This window comes from Rattus rattus, chromosome X (assembly GCF_011064425.1).
Source record: "Rattus rattus isolate New Zealand chromosome X, Rrattus_CSIRO_v1, whole genome shotgun sequence".
In the NCBI taxonomy this organism is placed as follows: domain Eukaryota; kingdom Metazoa; phylum Chordata; class Mammalia; order Rodentia; family Muridae; genus Rattus; species Rattus rattus.
The window spans coordinates 104,380,596-104,401,909 of record NC_046172.1 but is presented as its reverse complement, the minus strand read 5'-3'; the positions used below and the strand labels follow the sequence as shown (position 1 = coordinate 104,401,909).

Sequence of the window (21,314 nt, the reverse complement as noted above, 5' to 3'; positions counted from 1 at the left end):
GGACATTCTTTCTCTGTAGTCATCCGTCACCTCTTCTGAATAGATTCTTGATCCCTGATATGGGTGTAACGAACACATCCCCCAAAGGACTTAGTGTTCCAAGGTCTCTCACTCTCTGCACATTGTCCATTTGTTGATCTCTGTGCGAGTTCCCATCTACTGCAAGAATAAGCTTCTTTGATGATGGTTGAGTAAGACATTAACCTGAGTCCCAACCAGGTTTGGGCACTGCAAGTCCCTGGTACAAAGTATTTCTAGGTATCAGCAACTGACAGTAAAGGATGGAGACGGGTTAAAAGAGGATGAGAGGATCCATGGGCCAAGTTCTGTTTATATTTTATTCACATATTTGTGTGGATGGCAATAATAATTAAAGAATATAGTTCATAAATTTGGAAGGACATATGAAGGAATACGAGAGAATTTGGAGAAAGAAGAGGAATGTGAAAAATATATAAATTCGGTGCATACATGAAAATTTTAAAATCAATTTACTATTTTTTAAAAATCAAATACTTTTAAAATGCTTGAAACATTGTGTGTGTGTGTGTGTGTTTTAGACACACACAAAAAAAAACTAAAAAAGGGATCAAATAAAACAATGCCTGTATCCATTCAACTTCATTAAGGTATTATTTATCACTTAAGTTATTTTTACTTAAATAATATGTGGAAAAACCCTTATATAAGAAGGGGAGCGGGAGGGGATAGGAGGCTTATGGCCAGGAAACTGGGCCATAAGGGAATAACATTTGAAATGAAAATAAAAAATATCCAATAAAAGTATATGAATACACATCATTGCAAAGAGATTGCAACAATAGTTCAAAATATTAAAGCATTCTTTGGGTTTGTCCAGCTCCCATTCTAAAGAACCATAGTTGAGTATTTCTTGTTTTAATATGTTTCTGTGCATTTGCTTCTGTAGAGATACATGTTTTCTTTTTAAACAGAATCACAGGATATGCATTTTTCTGCAACATTTGCCATATAAATCCTGCCATGTCAGCACATAAAGGTCATTCTGTGGTTTGTTCATACATATTTGATACCTAGATCCTTGAGTAAAGATTTGTTTATTTCTAAGATACAGTGACATCTACCATGGGCTGAATTTAACCACTACCATGAAGTCACTGAAGGCAGAACTGGGAAAGAATGTACAAAATGTGTTTTTATAAACGAGGAAAATTGGCACTAGCACATTGTTTATTCTGTGCGAGTCCTTCCCTTTCTGTGTCCTTCTGGGTTTCTGGCTACATCACTGCATTTCTCTATTTGTCTCTCTGTCTCTGTCCATCTTTCTCCCCTCCCCCTCCCTCCCTTCCTTCCTGCCTCCCTTCTTTCTTTTCTCTCACACTCTGTCTTTCTTGTTCCCTCTCCCAATAATTACAGGCTCATGGAAAAGGCAAAAATGTACAAAATTCTTGTATATGTAACTGAGATTCTTCTAATGTTAGAAATTTGCATAAGCATAATAAATTGCTACACTGGAAAATTAACAATGGTATTATGCTATTAGCTGTGATGCTATTAGCTGAGTTTGGAGTTTAATGGAGTTATCTCCAGTTTTTCCTTCTTCCTGTTTCAAAGTCTTATCTAAGATCCCATATTGCATTGAATTGTCTTGTCTTTTTGGTTTCTTCCCATCTAAGATTCATAGTATAAATTCTTTTAATGACTTGACATTTCTTTTTGCAAGAACTTTGCATTTATTTTTAACTAAAATAAAAGCATAAGATTTGACTGAGGAGATGTATCTAAAGGTAATAGTACTTGTTGAACAAGTAAAAGTTCCTTAGATTGGATTCCAAGTTTCCACATTAAAAGCTTAGCTCTGCCATATGTGCCTATAACACTAGTTCAGGATATTGGAAGACGAAAACAGGACTATTGCTGAAGCTTATTAGCCAGCCAGCCTAGGCAAAAGCTAGCAAACTCGAGATTCTGCAAGAGAATCTGCCTCTTGGGAATAAGGCAGAGACAGATAGAACACGATACCTGATGTCTACACTCTGGCTGCTATATTTGTGGACATTGGAGAGTATATTCATGTACATACATGTGCATGCATACATACATGCACTTACCACACACATACACATATATATCACAAACCCCCACAAAATTGTGTGTCAAGAAGCAATGTGCATATTATACATATAGTGCGTGTCATATATAATAAAATATGTAATTAATATATACTATATAATTATATATAGTGATACTTAAATTGGGCTTGCAAAGGATTCTAAAATATGAGCACATCACTCTTTCACACAAAGAGCTCTGTTGGTTCTAATTTTTATGTCTTTAAAAAGTCAGCATGGACTTGCACATAATACATATAAATGTCTGATACACATGTATATGTAGAGTTTATATGAAGTTATGCCATTTGTGCGGACAATGCTCACTCCAAGAGCCATAAACTAAAAGCTCCAGAACTAGAAATGAGAAATCCCTTTTTCAAAAACAATTTATGTATTTACAATCCAACTGTTGCCCCCAGCCCCTCCCTGTCAGACTAAACGACTAGAAGAAAGTTTTCAAAGCAAATAGTCCTATGAAACAAGCTGGAGTAGCCATTCTAATATCCAATAAAATACACTTTCAACCAAGTGTTACCAAACAAGATGGGAAGGTCGCTTCATATTCGTCAAAGGAAAAATCCACCAAGAGGAAATCTCAATTCTGAACATATATGCCCCAAATCCAAGGGCACCCACATTTGTAAAAGAAACCTTACTAAAGCTCAAAACACCCATTGCACCTCACACATTAATAGTGGGAGACTTCAGCACCCCACTCTCACCGATGGACAGATCATGGAAAGAGAAACTAAAAAGAGACACAGTGAAACTAACAGAAGTTATGAACCAAATGGATTTAAAAGGTATCTATAGAACATTTCATCCTAAAACAAACGAATATACCTTCTTCTCAGCAATGCATGGTACCTTCTCCAAAACTGACCATATGATCAGACACAAAACAAGACTCAACAGATATAAGAAGATAGAAATAATCCCGAGCCTTCTATCAGATCACCCCATACTAAGGCTTGATTTCAATAACAACAAAAACAACAGAAAACCCAGATACTCAGGGAAACTAAACACCTTTCTACTCAAAAATAACTTGGTCATTGAATAAATAAAGAAATCAAAGACTTTATAGAATCCAATGAAAAATGAACGCACAATATACCCGAACTTATAGGACTATATGAAAGCAGAGTTAAGAGGAAAATTCATGGCACAGAGTGCCTTCATTAAGAAATTGGAGAGATCCCAAACAAGCACCTTAACAGCACACCTGAAAGCCCTAGAACAGAAAGAACCAAACACACTCAAGAGGAGCAGACTTTAGGAAACAGGGCTGAAATCAACCAATCAGAAACAAGGAGACAGGTACAAAGACTCAACAAAACCAAGAGCTGGTTCTTCAAGAAAATCAACAAGATAAACTCTTTGCCAAACTAACCAAAGGGCAATGAGAAATCCTCTTTTGAGTTATTGGATAAGAGAGTCCAAGAGACTCTCAAAACAATATAGGCTATGCTCTTATCTGGGGGGTAACTCCCAGAGGCTAAATATATGTCCCTGATGCTGAAGACATCATGCACTTGAGACACAGTATCTGACCTGAAAGTCTCCATCCTGAGGACTAGATTTAATAGTACCAGAAGGTACCATACAAAATTCCAAGGGAGAGGAGAAACCAATAGTCACATCTAGCTGTTGTGCCTATGAACCACAAAAATGACCTATATAGCAATATATTGATAGGGATACAAAAATGGCATGCATATATTGTCTTATAGCTTGCTCAACGTGGGGAAAACCATGCCTTGTACTGGAACCCCAGTCAACTACGTGGGACTAGTGAGGATCCCATTACAGACGGTTTTGACCCACCATGTGGTTGCTGGGAGTTGAACTCTGGACCTCTGAAAGTCCAGTCAGTGTTCTTAACCACTAAGCCAGCTCTCCAGCCCCTTACTTAGCCTATTAAGAACATACTACCACCAATTTACAAAAACAGCAGAATTTTTAGGTGCATTCTAAATGCACCTTATACCCACAATTAAGTGTAACTCTAAATCCTAGGCAGAGAAACATCTCTTTGCAAAAGAAAGAAAACTTCACAGAAAAGTACAGTTGTTTAAACCGCAGATAACAATTTATTGTGGAGTTCCTAGCCCTGGTTAATACACCTCAACACAGGTCTTACACCTAAAGCTCAGAGAACTTCACAGAAAAGTGGGTAGAAAGATAGTAAGAACCAGTGTACTATGAGATCTGTCACAAGATTTTCTGTCCTGGAAATAACAGGGAAACTTCACCTATGATTCTTCAATAACAGGGCTTGTCTAAACGAGACAATAGAAACAGACGACACTAACAGACATGCAAACATCAATAGGGAAAAGCTTCGAAACCCTAGAAAAAGAACTACAGGCAACTAGGAAATTCTAGGAGTCAGAGAAATAGCTTTCTCCAAGTATGAACCCGCTAATAGGTTATTCAACACTAACCAGTTAGCACTGAAATATTATAATGCAAGTAAAACTAAAGAGACTGAGTATGGGGCTGGAGAGATGGCTCAGTGGTTAAGAACACTGACTGCTCTACCATAGGCCCTGAGTTCAATTCCCAGCAATCACGTGGTAGCTCAAAACCATCTGTAATGGGATCTGATGTCCTCTTCTGGTGTGTCTGAAGACAGCAAGTGTACTCATGTATAGAAAATAAATAAATCTTTAAAAAGAGAGAGAAACTGAGCATGGCATATCTAGAATTATCTATCTATGTATCTATGTATCTATGTATCTATGTATCTATGTATCTATCTATGTATCTATGTATCTATGTATCTATCTATCTATCTATGTATCTATCTATCCATCCATCCATCCATCCATCCATCCATCCATCCATCCATCCCAGGCGAACTTATAAGCTGCTCCTTATTTTATGTTAGAATCTTACCTGGCTTGATCTTATGAATGTGTGGACAAGCAGAGGTGTCACAGGCTCCAAAGTACATCAGTCCTGCCGTGTTCAGAAGATATACTTTCATTCTTGGCCACACTGACCTCGACTCTTACAGGCTTCCTGCCCCATCTTCCATGATGGTTCTTGAGCCTTGAGATTTGAGGAAGTTTAGGTTTCCCAGTTGTGCCTGGTGACCCTATAATATTCACCCCGCTCCTTCCCTCTTCTACATATATTGTCATTCCAGTCATTATTTCATAAGTAGTGGATAATGGAATACAGGGTAACAGCTGAGTGCTGAGTTTAAAAAGGGACAGAAAAATGATAACAAGATTCCTGACCATTGAAGCAAATATGTCAGCAGATATTTTCACAATACTTTGGTAGACTCAGTGCTATAGTTCAAAAGAAAACATATCTTTATGAACTATTCTAGGTAGTAGAAGTTATCATTGTTCAATAGAAAAATAATGTGAACAGCATATGTGATTTAAGATTCTATGAGGGACTTATTTAAAACACAAAAAATAAGTGGGTAAAATAAATGTCAATAAAATTATATCAAAATAGCCTTTCAATATGTAATTGATACACAATTATAATTGTGGTATTATATAGTCCCTCTTTCATATTGCCTTTGACCCTGACTGGGCAAATTATAAGTGCTCAGTAAATGCATGCATCAAGTGGCTATTGGAAAACACAGACCTAACTTATCCAGCTTGCATTTCCCACATTTATTTCTAAAACATTTCTATGGTCTGAATACTGTAGTGGTGTGTATGTTGAAGGGGGTAGAATGAAGGAGCATTATAAGTTATGGTGCTAGATACCAACAGGCTCATTAAAGGGAAACAAAAAGTCCTAACAGACATTGCAAAGGTATGTGAGTAACTTGTCTATGAAATATGTAAGAAAGATTTCTGCTTTTCAATTTAGATATAAGATATGCAAGCTGAATAGCTTAGGTCTGTGTTTGGCTATGGACTGTGTTTGGCAACAGGAAACAGCATGCTATTCCAGTTGTAAACTTAACTTTGTAATGAGCTTGTGATTTCAGGGCATAGCTCTTTACAATTGGATAAAAGAGGTCTAATAATTACAAATTGTATGGTGCTGAGCAGCAGGGAACATTGGTTAAAGGACCATTAGGAACTGTCATTCTTAATCTGTTGAGAAGACATTACTCTAGGATGATCTGAATTGGCATACATGTTCTATCTAGTCAGTGGATTTCAGTAAAATACAAAGTAAGTAGTAACCCACGGAGAGCTGGATAGAGTCTGCCTCCTTTCTAAGTATGTACATTTGTGTATACATCATTAAGAGCGACAACTTTAATCTTGCTTTGAATCAAGTACTATATTTATGTCTACTTTAACTCATTTAGAGCACTACTTGTGAAAATTTAACTTTATCAGTTTCTGTTTATTTCTTTATTGATGACCAGCTGAGAAGTAGGTTAGACCGCTGAGATAACAGGATTATGGGACTAGTGATTACGGGCATGACTTTTTCTACTACTTTTCCTGACTGGCCTCACATTGAGCAATTTAATGCTCCTCACAGATTCCATGTAATCCTTCAGAGACTTTTGTATCTCTACTCTCTCTATCTGAAAGGGTTTGTTATAGATAATGGTTCTCAACCTTCCTAATGCTGTGATCCTTTAATACAGTTTCTCATGTTGCGGTAAACCCTAATCATAAAATTATTTTTGTTGCTACTTCAGAACTGTAATTTTGCTACTGTTATGAATTATAATGTAAATATCTGATATGCCATCCCAAAGGGGTCATGACACACAGCTTGAGCAACTCTGCTCTAGATATTCATGATGCCTCTGCATCACCCACTCTGTATTGTCAAATGCCACCATCCCTAAGAGCCCCTTTTTGACAGCCCTGTATTAGTTGCTTTCCCTGTTGCTATGATAAACCAACTGGCAAAAACAACATATGGCAGAAAACGTTGGCTCTGTTAGATGATATATTTCATCAAGACAGTGAAAGGATAGTAAGAGAAGTGGGAATCACATTAGATCTGCAGTATGGAAGCAAAGGGAGATGATTAGGTTCTCAGCTTTCATTCTTTGTTTAAATTCAGAGCAGGACTCGAGCCCTTATAATGATGTCAGCCACAGTTAAACTAGGTCTTCTGGTCTCAATTAACTTAATCTAGATAATCCCTTCAAGTATACCCAGAGGCTAATTTTAGAAGGTAATTCCTCACAGTAATTATCTGAGGCTTGTCTCTTAGGTGATTCTAGATTTTGTAATATTGACAATATTAACTATCGGCACCTATACCTGTTGTGATAGAATTGCGCCTCATGTCTGAATAGACCACACCAGGCCAATGCAGTTCCACGTGAGAAGTTTATTGTTGGGGGAGGTGGCAATGGAGACAAAAGGGGATTAATAGAGAGAAGAGGCGAAGGTCAGGAAGGGTCTGCCTTTTATTTGGGCTGTGACTCGCAGGTAAAGGCGGGAGGTAAACCAAATGGATGCTGGGAATGTAAGACAATTGTCAATTGCCAGGGTAACAGATGCGCGGTTTCCTGTCGCCTATGGATGACGTCACCGCTGGGTTTGGAGGCGATCTGCAACTGACCAAAACACTGATTGGTTCCTGATACCAACAACACCTATATTTTCCCTCTTAGAACCTATAACTTCCTAAAACTATCTCATTTTGTGCTTCTCTTTTTCCATAAAAATTTTACTTCATCATTTATATTATACTACATATTTCCTTGGTGTATCTTAATCCATCACCATTTTCTGGATAACTCTGAACAGTAAAATAAAAAAGTTCCTTGCACAAAATAGTTATTTAATTAACAAATGAATATAACTTAAAATTGCTGTCTAGTTCTTGCCTTAATTCTATATAGTTGATTCAGATGACCATACTTGGGTTTAAGACAGTCAAAAGGATTTGATTCATCTTCTTTTTAATCATCTTCTTCCAAAGATGTCAGCCAATACATGTTAATAGGGCTATATGGATTGTTTATGTCTACTATCCATTTTAGCTGTGTGTGTGTGTGTGTGTGTGTGTGTGTGTGTGTCCACATGCACACATACACTAAGGCCTGATGGATTATATATATATATATATATATATATATATATATATATATATATATAAAAAATGTTTTGTATTTCTCAATATAAGTTACATAATATAATAATTTCCAGTTTCTTCTATTTTATGCCTGCATCTCCAACATTTTCAGTGTGCTTGGCACATATTTTGAAAATGTTCCCAAATCAAAAGATAATCCCTACATGCCAATAAACTACTGCCAAAACATCTAGGGCTATATTGACAAAAATCACAAATTAGCATACTTTTATTGATTGCCTTTGTATAGGTAAACTATGATTGTTTCTAATATAATTCTGGAGTTCTTTAGTGGTCACAGTCTTTCTGCATATAAATGCACTGTTTGTATTTCTTTCAAAATTCACCATATGGAAATTCAATTTGGAAGAGGAGAAGGTCAGTCACCTTGCCTTGGTACCCTTGATCTGTAACAAGTAATTAACTTTCATTCTATACTCACACAAATATATATTCTAAACAGCTTGCTCCCTAGGCAACATATAATATACTTAAAAAATTATAAAGTTTCATTGCTGCTACAGAATGTTCTACTAATGTGTCCTTACCTCTGTATCAGCCTTGATTGGTTTGAAGCAGCCTATGTATTCTGACAGTAAAAAATAAATCCTCCTCTAACATATTTTAAAATGACAGTCTTTCCACACATATTTTTTCTCATTTTCTCATGCCCTCAGGAAACTGGTTGAACTTAAATAAAGTATATAAAATAGCTCTTTTGGTCTTCAAAATGACACTCATTATGCCTTCTGTTATAAATGGTCAATCTAATTTCACAAAAATAATTGAACCAAGGAAATGAAATGCATTTCAATATGATTTGTAATATCAATAACTTAAAAATTATTTTGGGAACCAGAATATATCAAACTTTCTAACATAGTGATAAACATCTAAATACCTTGAATTTAGACAATAATAGTAACCAAATTTCATGTCCTTTGGCCAAGAAACCTCAGCAATGGCAAATAATATAGCTTAATCAATAGGACATATATTCCTCAAAACCATTATCCTTTAGTGTCAATTGTCTCCATTAATTGAAAGAAAAATTATCAAGCAGCTCTGGCTTTGATTCAAAGAAAAGGGAAAAACCAATTAAATGCTTCAAAGTTTTAAAGATAACTTAGAAATAACATGTTAGAAATCTTTTTAGCTTCAACTTAAAGTAGATGAATGATTTTTAAATGGACTCTCTGGCTAGTGTCTCAGTTTTAGTCACCCACTCACGTGATATATATGAGTGATAGAAGTACAAATTAAATTCTCAAAGTTTCCCTAATAACACGAAGAAAAACGTGAGATGGTTTATGAACAGGTGAAGTGGAAACATAAAGACTGTTGGGAACATCAGCTGGATGGTGTTTTGCTGGGGCAAATGCATGAAAGTTGACACAGGTGTGAAAGAGTCAGACAATTGCTTGATGGAATGTTTTGCTGTAGCAGACACAAGCATGTTCTACTAAGGCAAGCATGTGAAAGGACTCGAAGAAGGATTCTTTGCAAACAACCTTCATGTATTTGCCCTCCCTACATTGCTTAGTTGAGCTACACAGAGAGAAACACACCAAGAACCTTTTGGTGGTGTTCTGCAATTTCTTGCAGCTTCCGAGGACTCGAGCTGATTGGATGCACATGCCGAGGCAAGAACCATGCTGAAACAAGGCTCATGGAGGACACATGATGTTTGTAGGGTATAAATAGGACTCCGTGGAATGACAGAGACCTAGGTTTGCTGGTACAGCTAGCTGTGCAGTGTTTGTGGGTCTCTCATCTTCCCTGATCTTCGCTCCCCCTGAGAGTCACAGCTGAGAACTTCTGGTGTTCCTCTGGGTCCCTCCTGCTGACTCAAGCCAAGGCTGAGGCTTGGCTGTCTCTGCTAGGTAGTCCCACCACTGCCGATTCCTGTTTGCTATCTGACTCTACAGAACTAAACTGCTGATGTATCCTTGAAGTGTTTGGGAGTGGATCGAGCTACTACTGCTAACCTGTAAATTGAACTGCACATTTCCAAACCACACAGATAGGAGATGCTGCAAAGACCCTTTCTAAGCAGGTCCACTTCCCCGTATCCTTTCCTTTCCACTACATCTGGTGCATGGTGAGCTACAAAGGAGGTTAAAGTGTTTAAGTACCATCATTAAAAATAAGGTTTGAAAAATTTGAAGTTAAAGACAGGTTTACTTTTTTCTTTTTGCCTTTTGGTAGAGTTTGTGAAAACAGAAAAGAGGCCATATCTAATTTCTGCCCTAGGCATTATTCTAACATTCTCTCCAGTGGCCTCATTCACTCTCATAACTTCTACTCTTGACTCTGTGCATACATATTTTTACAATTTGATTTTAGATTTAATATTATTTTCTAACATCGAACATCTTGTACAAAGCATTATTGTTGTTGTTGTTGTCGTTGTTGTTCCAGTCCCGGGAACTCCATTTCTCTAGGGATGAATTACTTCATTCCACTCATCCTGCCTAAAACTGTCTTTTCAACTAGTTATCAATTAAATACAGATCTAGCTATAATCACTTATAAGCTAAGCGAAGAATCCCCTAAATATTTTAGTGGATCCACCATTTTTTCAGTTATTGTGGCTGTAAATCAAAACCATTTAAAAATAATTTCCCATTAATTCAAATGACAAATATGTGGGATTACTGGAGTCCCGTGTCCGCTCAACCACAGGGCTCCAGCTTCTCTGCGAGGGAGGATGCGGGAAGTTTGACTGCTCTTATCCCATGCTGCAGCTGTGTGTGTCTGGTGTCAGGTTGTGAGAAGCCATGGGACACTACGCCGGTGGCAAGTGCAGTCTGAGGGTCTGAGGCGTGGGACACAGCCGGAGCTGGCTTGGAGGTTCCCGGCCTGCAAGGAGGCAGGATCGTCTGGTTCTCAGGCTCTTGGCCATCCAGATGCTGCTGGAGTGCCAAGGAAGAGCTGAGAAGGAAATGGGGGCCTGCAGGGCTGGATCTAGCCCAGGGCTGAGGGGGAAAATGGGAAGCTCCAGCTGGTACCCCAGCGAGAGTCTTTGTCTTGACTGGTTGGTGGTGGTGGGCTTGGACTTGGTGGTGGGTGCTGCTGGGAGCACAGGGAGACCTTCTGGCAGGCAGCTCTATAGGCTCCCCACAGGGGATCCCATGAAAAGAGGCAGTCTAATGGTTTCAAGGCATTTATTGTCATGGTGGGAAATGGATGAGTAAAATCATTCCCATTTCTCAAAATGGAGGTAAGATTAAATACCTTTTGCTGGGAGGAAAGTCTGGGAAAGGAAGCTTCATTGGCTAAGCCTCCAGGACTTTAGGTACCTTATTATAACGGAGATCTGTCATGAGCCTACTTGACCTGTGGTTACATCCTTTACTTGCAAAGGGTCTTGGGCCATTGCCCTTACAAGACTGATGGTCACAAATTTATGGAGGGCTGCAGGCCAGTGACCTACCTAGCTTCCTGATAGTCCGGCAAAGCTCCTACCGTCTCTTTCGGGGTCTCCAGGGTTCAAACCTCCTCAACTGGGAACAAGGGTGTCTTTCACTGCCCCACATAAATATATTCTTAGTATGCCTATATGCATGCATGATATTTCTAGGAGACACAACCATAACAACAAACTCCCAGATCCTTTGACCCTTACAATCTTTTAGTTCATTCTTCCACAATGTTCCCTGAGCCTCAAGTACAACAGGCATTACTAAATTTACAATTTCCTTTTAATGACCCTCTATTGACTTCTTACTGTAAATAATTGAGACTCTTACAATAACACCTTAGTTGAGAAACTATTTTTCACCTACATTATGAAAATCCACTCCAATTTGTGTCTTTGATACATATTTTGCATTTCCCACTAAATTGTTTTGCATTATTATATTTATCTTTCTGCAAAACATATTTTGATATTATTCACTTGCCTTGAAACATCCAATAATGCCATTTGCTATCAAATTTAAATCCCTAATGAAAACTGACCATATAATCTTCTTAGAAAAATAATTATTTTTCTGTTTCTTAATAAATTAAATGTAAATATCTAAGTGTGGCACTCATAGTTTTCTAAAATATAGCCTCAAAGCTACCATTCTGGCTTTACCATCCATTATTTCCAAAGCTAAGCTCCAATGAGCCAAAACGACTTTATTTACTTCAAGCCCATTCTGTACATTACAAAGCCGTACTTTCTTCAGGGAACCTCATCCTAGGCCATCTCTGTCATGCTTCAAAGCACGACATAAATATAAATATCTATCTCTAATAGTAATTCCTCTGTAAAGTCATTCTTCATCAATCTAGCCAAATTTAACTTATTTTTAATCCATTTGTTTTAAAATAGAAAATGTAGAAATCATTTAGAGGAAAATTAAAATCACTCATAAGCTCCCAAACCATTAATATGTTACTTCCAACACATTCTTTTTCTAGATATGAATACACAGTCACAAACATTAACACAATTCAGATTATATAATTCATAGTTTTGGGGAGCCTGGTATTTTCATTTGATGATTCATGAATATTTCCCAGATAGTTGATTGACATCTTCAATATGATTTTAGTAACTATGTAATTTTGCCCTATTAATATACCACCAGATAATCATACACCAATTATATAGATTGTAACTTTAGAATATTATTATCAGATACTGTTATGGACAATAGAAACTAAATTTTTGAAACAAATAAGTAAAAATTTAAAGTTTTGTTATATTCATGTTTTGTTTTGCTTTTATTAATAATGCCACATTACCCTGCACAAAATTCATTACATTTTAATGTTTTCATTCAAAATACATGTGTGATCATAGTCCTGCATAATGATAATATGAAATATTTCTTAGTCTTCGGATAGAAAATTAAAGCTACATTATGTCAATTCTTCTACATAGCATTATGACTATCTTATATTTGTAATACTACCAAATCCTACCCTAATAGACATCTAGATTTTAATACTGTAGCAATTATAAAGCACCTAATTTTACTAGGCAGACAGTAAATATTTGTCAAATAGGATTCATAAGGAAGTTCTCCTGTGTTGATACTTTACAATCCATGTGGAGATCTCTTGGCGCCACTTCAAGGGTATTGGCAAGAATATTTACATTGTGCTAGGACAAGAATGTAAGCTCAAGCAATAATTTGGCATTGGGCTAGGACAAGGTCAAGGCTGAAGATGAATACAGCTGAGGAATGTGTTTCTTGTATTTTGATCATCTTGTTAAATCCCTAGATACAGTGACCATGGGACTTTTTTATTGCCTTGTTTGTTCCTTGACTATTTTGTTTATGCTTTGTTTGTTCTTTGACCTAGAACTGACCCTATTCTTTGTGTGTACCTAGAATAATATAAAAGCAAACTAAGAAAAATTAAACTTGCTGGAGTCATACTATAGTATTGTCTAATTGTCTTTTTTTCTTTAATCCTTACTCTCTCCCTTGAGACCCTGTTGACTAACTGGGCTTGGTCATATCCACATTATCCTATAGTAGTTTCTGTTATAACTAGAGTTACATGACTAAGAAAAATGGAAACAGACATGAGCACAGCCCCAAGGAACTGAGAGCAATCCCCCTGTAATTGGTTAACTAATCCTCCAATTTCTAAAACTACCTTTAGGATAACTTTCACCTCAGTGTTTTAATACCAGCTACTTGAGAAAATAGCTATATCTATAAATATAGATATAAAACTCATAGTCCATTGGCTTAATTAAAAGACCTCTTACTAAACATTTTCAGGTGCAGGAGGAGAGCTGGTTTAGCAGCCTTCTAACTGAGTCAGACTGAGTTAATATACGCTTGTTTTCTTACAGCAGTACACTTGTTTGGCCTGACGTGGCAGTTGCAACCAGTTGGACAGATCTATGCGAATGGAATTAGCAATGGGAACCCAGGGACCGAGTCTATGGATACTACTTACTCTCCCATTGGAGGAAAAGTTTCTGACAAATCAGAGAAAAAAGGTACAGTGACCAAAATGATTGATGAATTCTTGATTAATTTTTCCTAATTAAGTTATTAGGACCAAATCTGGGATGGCTCCACTTCACATAAAATTTCATTATCACTTGAAAGAACTACTCTACGTGAAAAGAATAAGTCCATGTCTTGTGAAAGCAAATTTTCTTTGTCTCCAGTGATTTTGAGTATAGACCAATTAAAGTTTTCAAATACGCTGCCAATTTTGAAAATAAATAAATATTTATAGAGTGAAACATTCAATACAATAGAAATTTCATTTCACATATAACTACCCTGAAGCAATGTGGAATTTTGATTAAGTTCCCTTATGTCCTAGCCCAGCATTTATTTATAGATAACATTTTACAACGGTATATAGGAATTCCTTCTGTTTATAATAAGTAAAGACAGTTTCTGGTTCATGTAAAGGTGAATGTTTATAACAAAATGGGAAAACATGAATTATTTTCTAGGGAAACATGAATTCTTCCTTTTTGAAAGAAAATTACTCTGAGTCTTCAATTGTTTAAATTAACCAAACTGAGTGTGAACTGGGACACTTATTTATAATAAATACCACAATGCTAGCACTCCTAAATTCTAATTTACAATCAAATGATTTTAGTCTTAATAACCCAATAAAAATAACTAGAACCTGTGTTATGATTTCTCTTGAAATAGGTTTAAGTACAAAAGTATGCAGGTCATGTAAAACTTTAGTATGTCTATTTTTAAAGTAGCAATTGAGAACAAAACTATTCTGTTTTGGTTTTGGTTTTGGTTTTGGTTTTCAAAACAGGGCTTCCTGGAACTAACTCTGTAGACCAGGCTCGCCTTGACTTTACAGATCCACCTTCTTCTCCCTTCCTGGTACTGGGACTAAAGCTATGAGCCACCTTTCCTTGCTCTATCCTCTATTTTCGTTAGATAAAGTTAAACAAATAGATGAATGAAAGTGAAGTCAATGCTACCCTTAAACACTTTTATAGAGGTGATAAGTTTCGTTTTGCTTTATTATTTTTAAATACAGAATCAGTTTATTTCCCCCTTATATGAATTAGTTATCTGTTTCATTGCTTTGGGTGGTGTTTTGGGGATTTTTTTTTTTGTCTGCTTTTGGAAAGATAGCTTTGTTTTGCCCCATGATTTAGTAAAAGGGAATATTTAAGGTTCAGAAAAGATGAGATTTTTGTTCTAATTTTCAATTCACAGTGCACTTTGATTTGCATCTCATTTCAGAATACTTAATTCTAGCCAGGACTGACCTTTCCCTGAAGTTTCACTGTTACTGCTCTAAGGAGGTGGGGCTGAAGGAAAGGGTCAGAAGTGAACAAGGAAAGGACCAGACTAAGCTCAGACTTTTCTTCTCTATGTCTTTTATCTACTTTTCCTTTCTTCTTTCTTCTTTCTTATTTGATTCTTTCACATCTGAAGACATAAAAGTAACCATCTGGTATTATCTTCCTAGGGACTTTCTTGTCATTCATGGTAAAAATCAGAAATACCTGTTTAAAGAAAATGGAAAATGCAGGACAGCAAAAGATGATGATCACATAGTTGTCATAAGATTATATTCAACTTTGCATTTGAATTCAAATGTCTCAAGATTTTCCCCAGAAACTAGGTTGAAAATAAAGGCTAAAACATTAAGTAACTCTATGTCCAAGATTGTTCCAGACACTTTACATGGATTATGTCATGAATGCAACCTTATGCTTCCCATTTTCAAGGGAAAAACAGAGGCAGAGAGAGGATAAGTGATTTACTCATGGTGAAAAAGCTAGAAACTACTTGACTGATCCCAGACCCTATTCTCTTAACTATTTTTTTTTTACTGTGTAGCTTTGACTCAGTACAATGCTGCAAAAAATACTTCTCCTTGAAATGAAACCAATGAAAATTGTTTTATATTCCTGCTGAATTATAAAACAAACATGGAAAATATTTCAATTTAATAACTGATTTTTACTCTTTTCTTCTTATTGGATATTTTATTTATTTACATTTTAAATGTTAGCCCCTTTCCTGGTTTCCCCTCTGGAAATTCCCTATTCCATTCCCTTTCCTCCTGCTTCTATGAGGGTGTTCCCCTACCTACCCACACACTCCCACCTCACCATCCTGGGATTCCCCTGGGTCATCAAGCATTCACAGGGCCTAGGGCTTCTCCTTCCATTAATGCCAGATAAGGCCATCCTCTGCTACATATGCAGCTGGAACCATGGGTCCCTCCATGTGTACTCTTTTGTTGGTGATTTAGCCCCTGGGAGCTTTTGGGGATCTGGTTGGTGGGTATTGTTGTTCTTCCTATAGGGTTGCAAACCCCTTCAGTCCCTTCAGTCCTTTCCCTAACTCCTCCACTGGGGTCCCCATGCTCAATCCAATGCTTGGTAGCAAGCATCCATATCTGTATTTGTCAGGTTCTGGCAGAGCCTCTCAGGAGACAGTTGCATCAGGCCCCTGTCAGCATGCACTTCTTGGCATCCACTATACAGTCTGGTTTTGGTGTCTGTATATGGGATGGATCCCCAGTTGGAGCAGTCTCTGGATGGCCTTTCCTTCAGTCTCTGCTCCACACTTTGTCACTGTATTTCCTTTAGACAGGAGCAATTCTGGGTTAAAATTTTGTAGATGAGTGGGTGGCCCCATCCCCCAACAGGATGCCTTGCCTAACCTCTTGACATGGTTTGTACAGGTTCTCCCTCCCCCTTGTTGGGCATTTCAGCTAATTTCATCCCTGTTATATCCTGGGAGCCTCTTGCTTTCCTGGTATCTGGGACTTTCTGCTGACTACCCCCAGTTCCCCATACCCCATTGCTACACACCTCTGTTCAAATTCCTGACCCTCAGTATATCATCCCTGTCTCCTTCCACCCTGCACCCCCCTTTTAAAAAAATATCATTATATATGACCCCTTGTAGGTCAACCACATAATCCATGTCTGGCCCCACCCCTATAGGTAATACGGCAACATACATTAGACTGGATAAAAATAAAAAAGAATATTCAAAGTTATATTTATAGGAAGATGAGAGTTTGTAGGATGCTTGGGAGGAGGAGGCAGAAGGCAAGTGAATGTAATCAAAATGCATTAAATTGTCAAAGAATTACAAAATATTATTTTAAAAGAAGCATAATTATGTATTCACATACCATAAAAACAGAAGTGAAGCTATTTAAGGTGAAGAAACATAGCAGCAAAAGCAAGGAGTAGAAGGTGTAATGAAGAAAGATAAATTAGAGTAAAGATCTATGATACACACAAACATGCAAACATATGCAAAGATATCAAAATCCATTACTTTCTATGCAAAAACTTATTATGGAACTTTTTTTACTAGGTGAGAGTTTTATAAAAGCATTTTGATCAGATTTACCTGCTTCCCTACTCATCCAACTTTCTATCCTTTTTATTGTTAATGGCCATAAAGTACAATTAGTACTGCCAAATATTCCCGGATATGTGACCTTCCACTAGAGCACGGTCAACTTAGCTGGGGCTATGCTCTTAAAGAAATTTAACTCTCAGCAGGTATCATTTGCCAATAGCTGCTTAACTAGGGATGGGATTTCATGCCTACTTTCCCTTCCATATTGGGATTTAGCCTGGCTGGAGCTTTTACTGGTCTTGTGTGCTATAACAGCTGCTGTTGAGTTCATATGTGCAGCTGCCCTGTTTTGTTCAAAAGACACAGTTTCCATGTAATCGCCTACTGCTTCTGGCTCTTATACTCTTTCTGTCCCCTATTCTGCATTCATTGCTGCATCTTTGAGGACTCTTTGTAATATAGATGTTTCATTTAGTGTGGAACATGCTGTAATTTCTTATTCTCTGTACCTTGACCAATTGTGGGTCTCGGTGTTAATCATCATCTACTGATAATGGTTAAAAGATACTTTAATCTAGTCATAAAACAATAAATCTCAGAAGTCAGGTCATCTGATGCCATGTATACCAAGTTATGAGTTTCAAGTAACTTTAAGAAACATTAACTATAACTGCATGTCATGACTCTGTTATACTGAGTTTTTATTGTAATTGTTATACTTATTAAGTAAAACATAGCTTTTTAAAATGTTATATCTATATGAAAGAGAACCACACAAAAGAAATAATATAAGGATAGTTTTAAACAATCAAATGATTCCTAGAGCATGTCAAATACAGAGGTGAATGCTAGCAGCAAACCATTGAACTGAGAATGGGACTCCCCATTGGAAGAATTAGAGAAAGGATTGAAGGGTCTTGCAACCCCATAAGAACAACAATGCCAATCAACCAGAGCTCCCAGGAACTAAACCACTACCCAAAGACTATACATGGACTGACCCATGGCTCCATCTGCATAGGTGCAGAGGATGGCCTTGTTGGGCACCAGTGGGAGGAGAAGCCCTTGGTCCTGCCAAGGCTGGACCCCCCAGTGTAGGGAAATGTTGGGGGAGGAGGAGGGATGGGTGGTGAGGGGAACACCCTTATAAAAGGAGAGGGGGATGGGATCAGGGACTTATGTCCAGGAAACCAGGAAAGGGAATGACATTTGAAATGTAAATAAGACCATCCAATAAAAAAAGGAATGCAGTACTAGAAGCTTGTATTAATTTTGTATGCTCTAACATATGAAACTAACAACTAGGTTATTGTTCTTACATTGGTTTCCTTAATCTCTAAGAAGATAAATTACAACACAGAAGTTATGAATCTAGGACTTAGTCAGACACAGCTCTGTATCATGCATAGGTTCTCCAAATTCAAGTAACTGAGTCCTAAATTAAGTACAAGGATGACAGTGATTAGAACCCCATATGGTTTTGTAAAGACTAAGTGGAATGATGAATAGAATGTGTATACCACTGTCCCTAGCACATTGTTTAACCTAACTATAGTATTTATTGTTTCAAAAAGTGGGAAAATACCTTGAGGGTCAACTTTCCTTCTTCGGAAATAGATAATGGTTTATTTTCTGACCATTTAAGCTCCATGTACTTCGAATTGATCACCTGTTATTTTTAATAAACAACATAGTAAAAGGTCATAGATAAATAAAGTCGTTTTTAAGTCACTTTCCAGTAGAATACATTCCCCAGTTATGATATTTGTCTGCTTCTCATTTAGAGATGAGAGATTTTATCACTCAGTATATTAAATGTAAGAAAGAAGAGATCTGATTTTCAATATTATATGTGGTAAAATTTCTAAAAATATGCTAGAACTTGTAGCATTTCTCAGCAACATGCTGGAATTTACCAGATCATCTGCCAAATACCTAAATTGCAATTGTTCAATATGCACACTTACAATTGAAAGAATTGTATTTGAATAGATACTAACTACATTGGTACCTTACCATTTGTGATGGTTCGTATATGCTTGGCCCAGGGAGTGGCACTATTAGGAGGTGTAGCCTTGTTGGAGTAGATGTGCGACTGTGGGTGTGGGCTTTAAGACCCTCATCCTAGATGCCTGAAAGGGAGTCTTCTCATAGAAGCCTTCAGCTGAAGGAACAGAGCTCTCAGCTCTGCCTGCACCAAGCCTGCATAGATGCTGCCATTCTCCTGCCTTGATGATACTGGACTGAATCTCTGAACCTGTAAGCCAGTCCTAACCCTACAACACCATTTGACTAGAAACATGGAAAACCTAGTATAATTGGAGAAGAGGAGATAAGAAGGAATAAAATACTTACAGTTAGATCTCAGCCATGTCATAGGCATAAGTAAAACTACAATATATGCTTTACACGCTATATAATAATGACTACACTATATAGGTTTTCAATCTTAAAGATGATGGAATCTTTATTTAAATGTGGGGAAATGAGGATGTGAAAAGTAGAGATCACAAAGAAAACTGGGAACTGGAGCTTGGCTCCATTTTATGTCTTGTCTGTCATTGTAGCAACATAATGCAAAATAAACATCTGAATTGCTAGTGCCCTTCTCAGCATGAAAGCTTCAAAGACAAAAACAGCACAAGCAATGACTCAGTGTATTCAGGCTAATGCCACAGGGAGGTTTTTGCCTTCGACTTGTACAGGAAATGGAGAAAGTTACATGTGGGATGATTTACAGGTACGAATTGTTTTGCAACCAAGGGATAGCTCAGTTAGTTAACAGTATAGGGAAGGTTTGTGTCTATGACTAGCTTCTTTCAAATTAAAAAAAAAAAGCTATTTTAATCTCAGCTATTAGTTCATGAACAATGAACAGGAAATGAGATGCCTTGTATCCCATTTCAGCAGTCAAATAATAAGGGAACAGCCTGGTCTCCAGTGAACAAAAGGCTCATAGGCAAATCTTTAATTTTGTATTAATTAAAATGTAACTACATCATTTGCCCCCCTTCTCTACCCACTCCTACAATACCCATGCCCAGGAACCCAACCACCTCCTAAATTTAGAGCCGTCCCTTATTTAACCATTTTTGTTACATATACATACAAATGAATTATAAGCATAAGAATGTAAAGCCATGTTGAGTCCATTCTGGGGTACCTGCATGTATGTTTGTAGGGTTTTTTACTTGGTATTAGATAACCAATCACATGGCTCATCCTTCATTTTTAGTTGCTTGTAGCTCTTTAACTAATGGTGGGTCCCTTGAGAATTTCCTCTAAGTCAGACTGTTAAACAGTGTTGATTTTGTTAAGGTTTGTTTAAACAGTCATTTTGTAGAGAATTCATAGGAAGAGCTTCCCTGTTGTAGCTAGAAAGCTCTCACAGCATATTTCCTGTAATGTTCCCTGGGCCTTAGATGAGGGGATTGTAGTGTGGATGCATCAACTGGTGCCAGGCACCCAAAAGTCAATTGTTCTCTGGATGTTGACCATATGTGGATTTCTGTAAAGGTCTTCATCTGCTACACAGAGAAACTTCTTCGCTGTAAATTAAGAGGTACAATTACATATGAGCATAAGGATAGTTATGCAGAATAGTTAACAATAAGACCATGGATCTTAGATGAAAACAGGCTTACTGCAATTTTCATAGGCAAATCTTATGAGAAGCAATGGACAGGGGCTTTACCACACATGCTTTATAAAGAAGGGTTTGTTGTATGACTTTTGTGTGTGTGTGTGTGTGTGTGTGTGTGTGTGTGTGTGTGTGTGTGTGTGTGTAGTAAACAGTTTCCCAGAACACTAAAAGGTTGGGGATATTTCTTAACTATTATTTCTCTAGCATCAGGATCATGTAAAATCCTAACATTTTTAGTAGCCATCTGACTGAGGATAA

The 21,314-nt window shown here is 37.2% G+C and overlaps 1 protein-coding gene across 1 annotated transcript in view; it reads left to right on the top strand.

Annotated features, from left to right (window-relative positions):
* The window catches only part of LOC116888128 (teneurin-1-like), a 371,275-nt gene that overhangs the window by 315,070 nt on the left and 34,891 nt on the right, over positions 1 to 21,314 (top strand). The window contains exon 7 of the mRNA XM_032889474.1: positions 13,936 to 14,085. Coding sequence (XP_032745365.1) covers positions 13,936 to 14,085 — 150 coding nt within the window. The remainder of the gene's footprint in view (positions 1 to 13,935; positions 14,086 to 21,314) is intronic.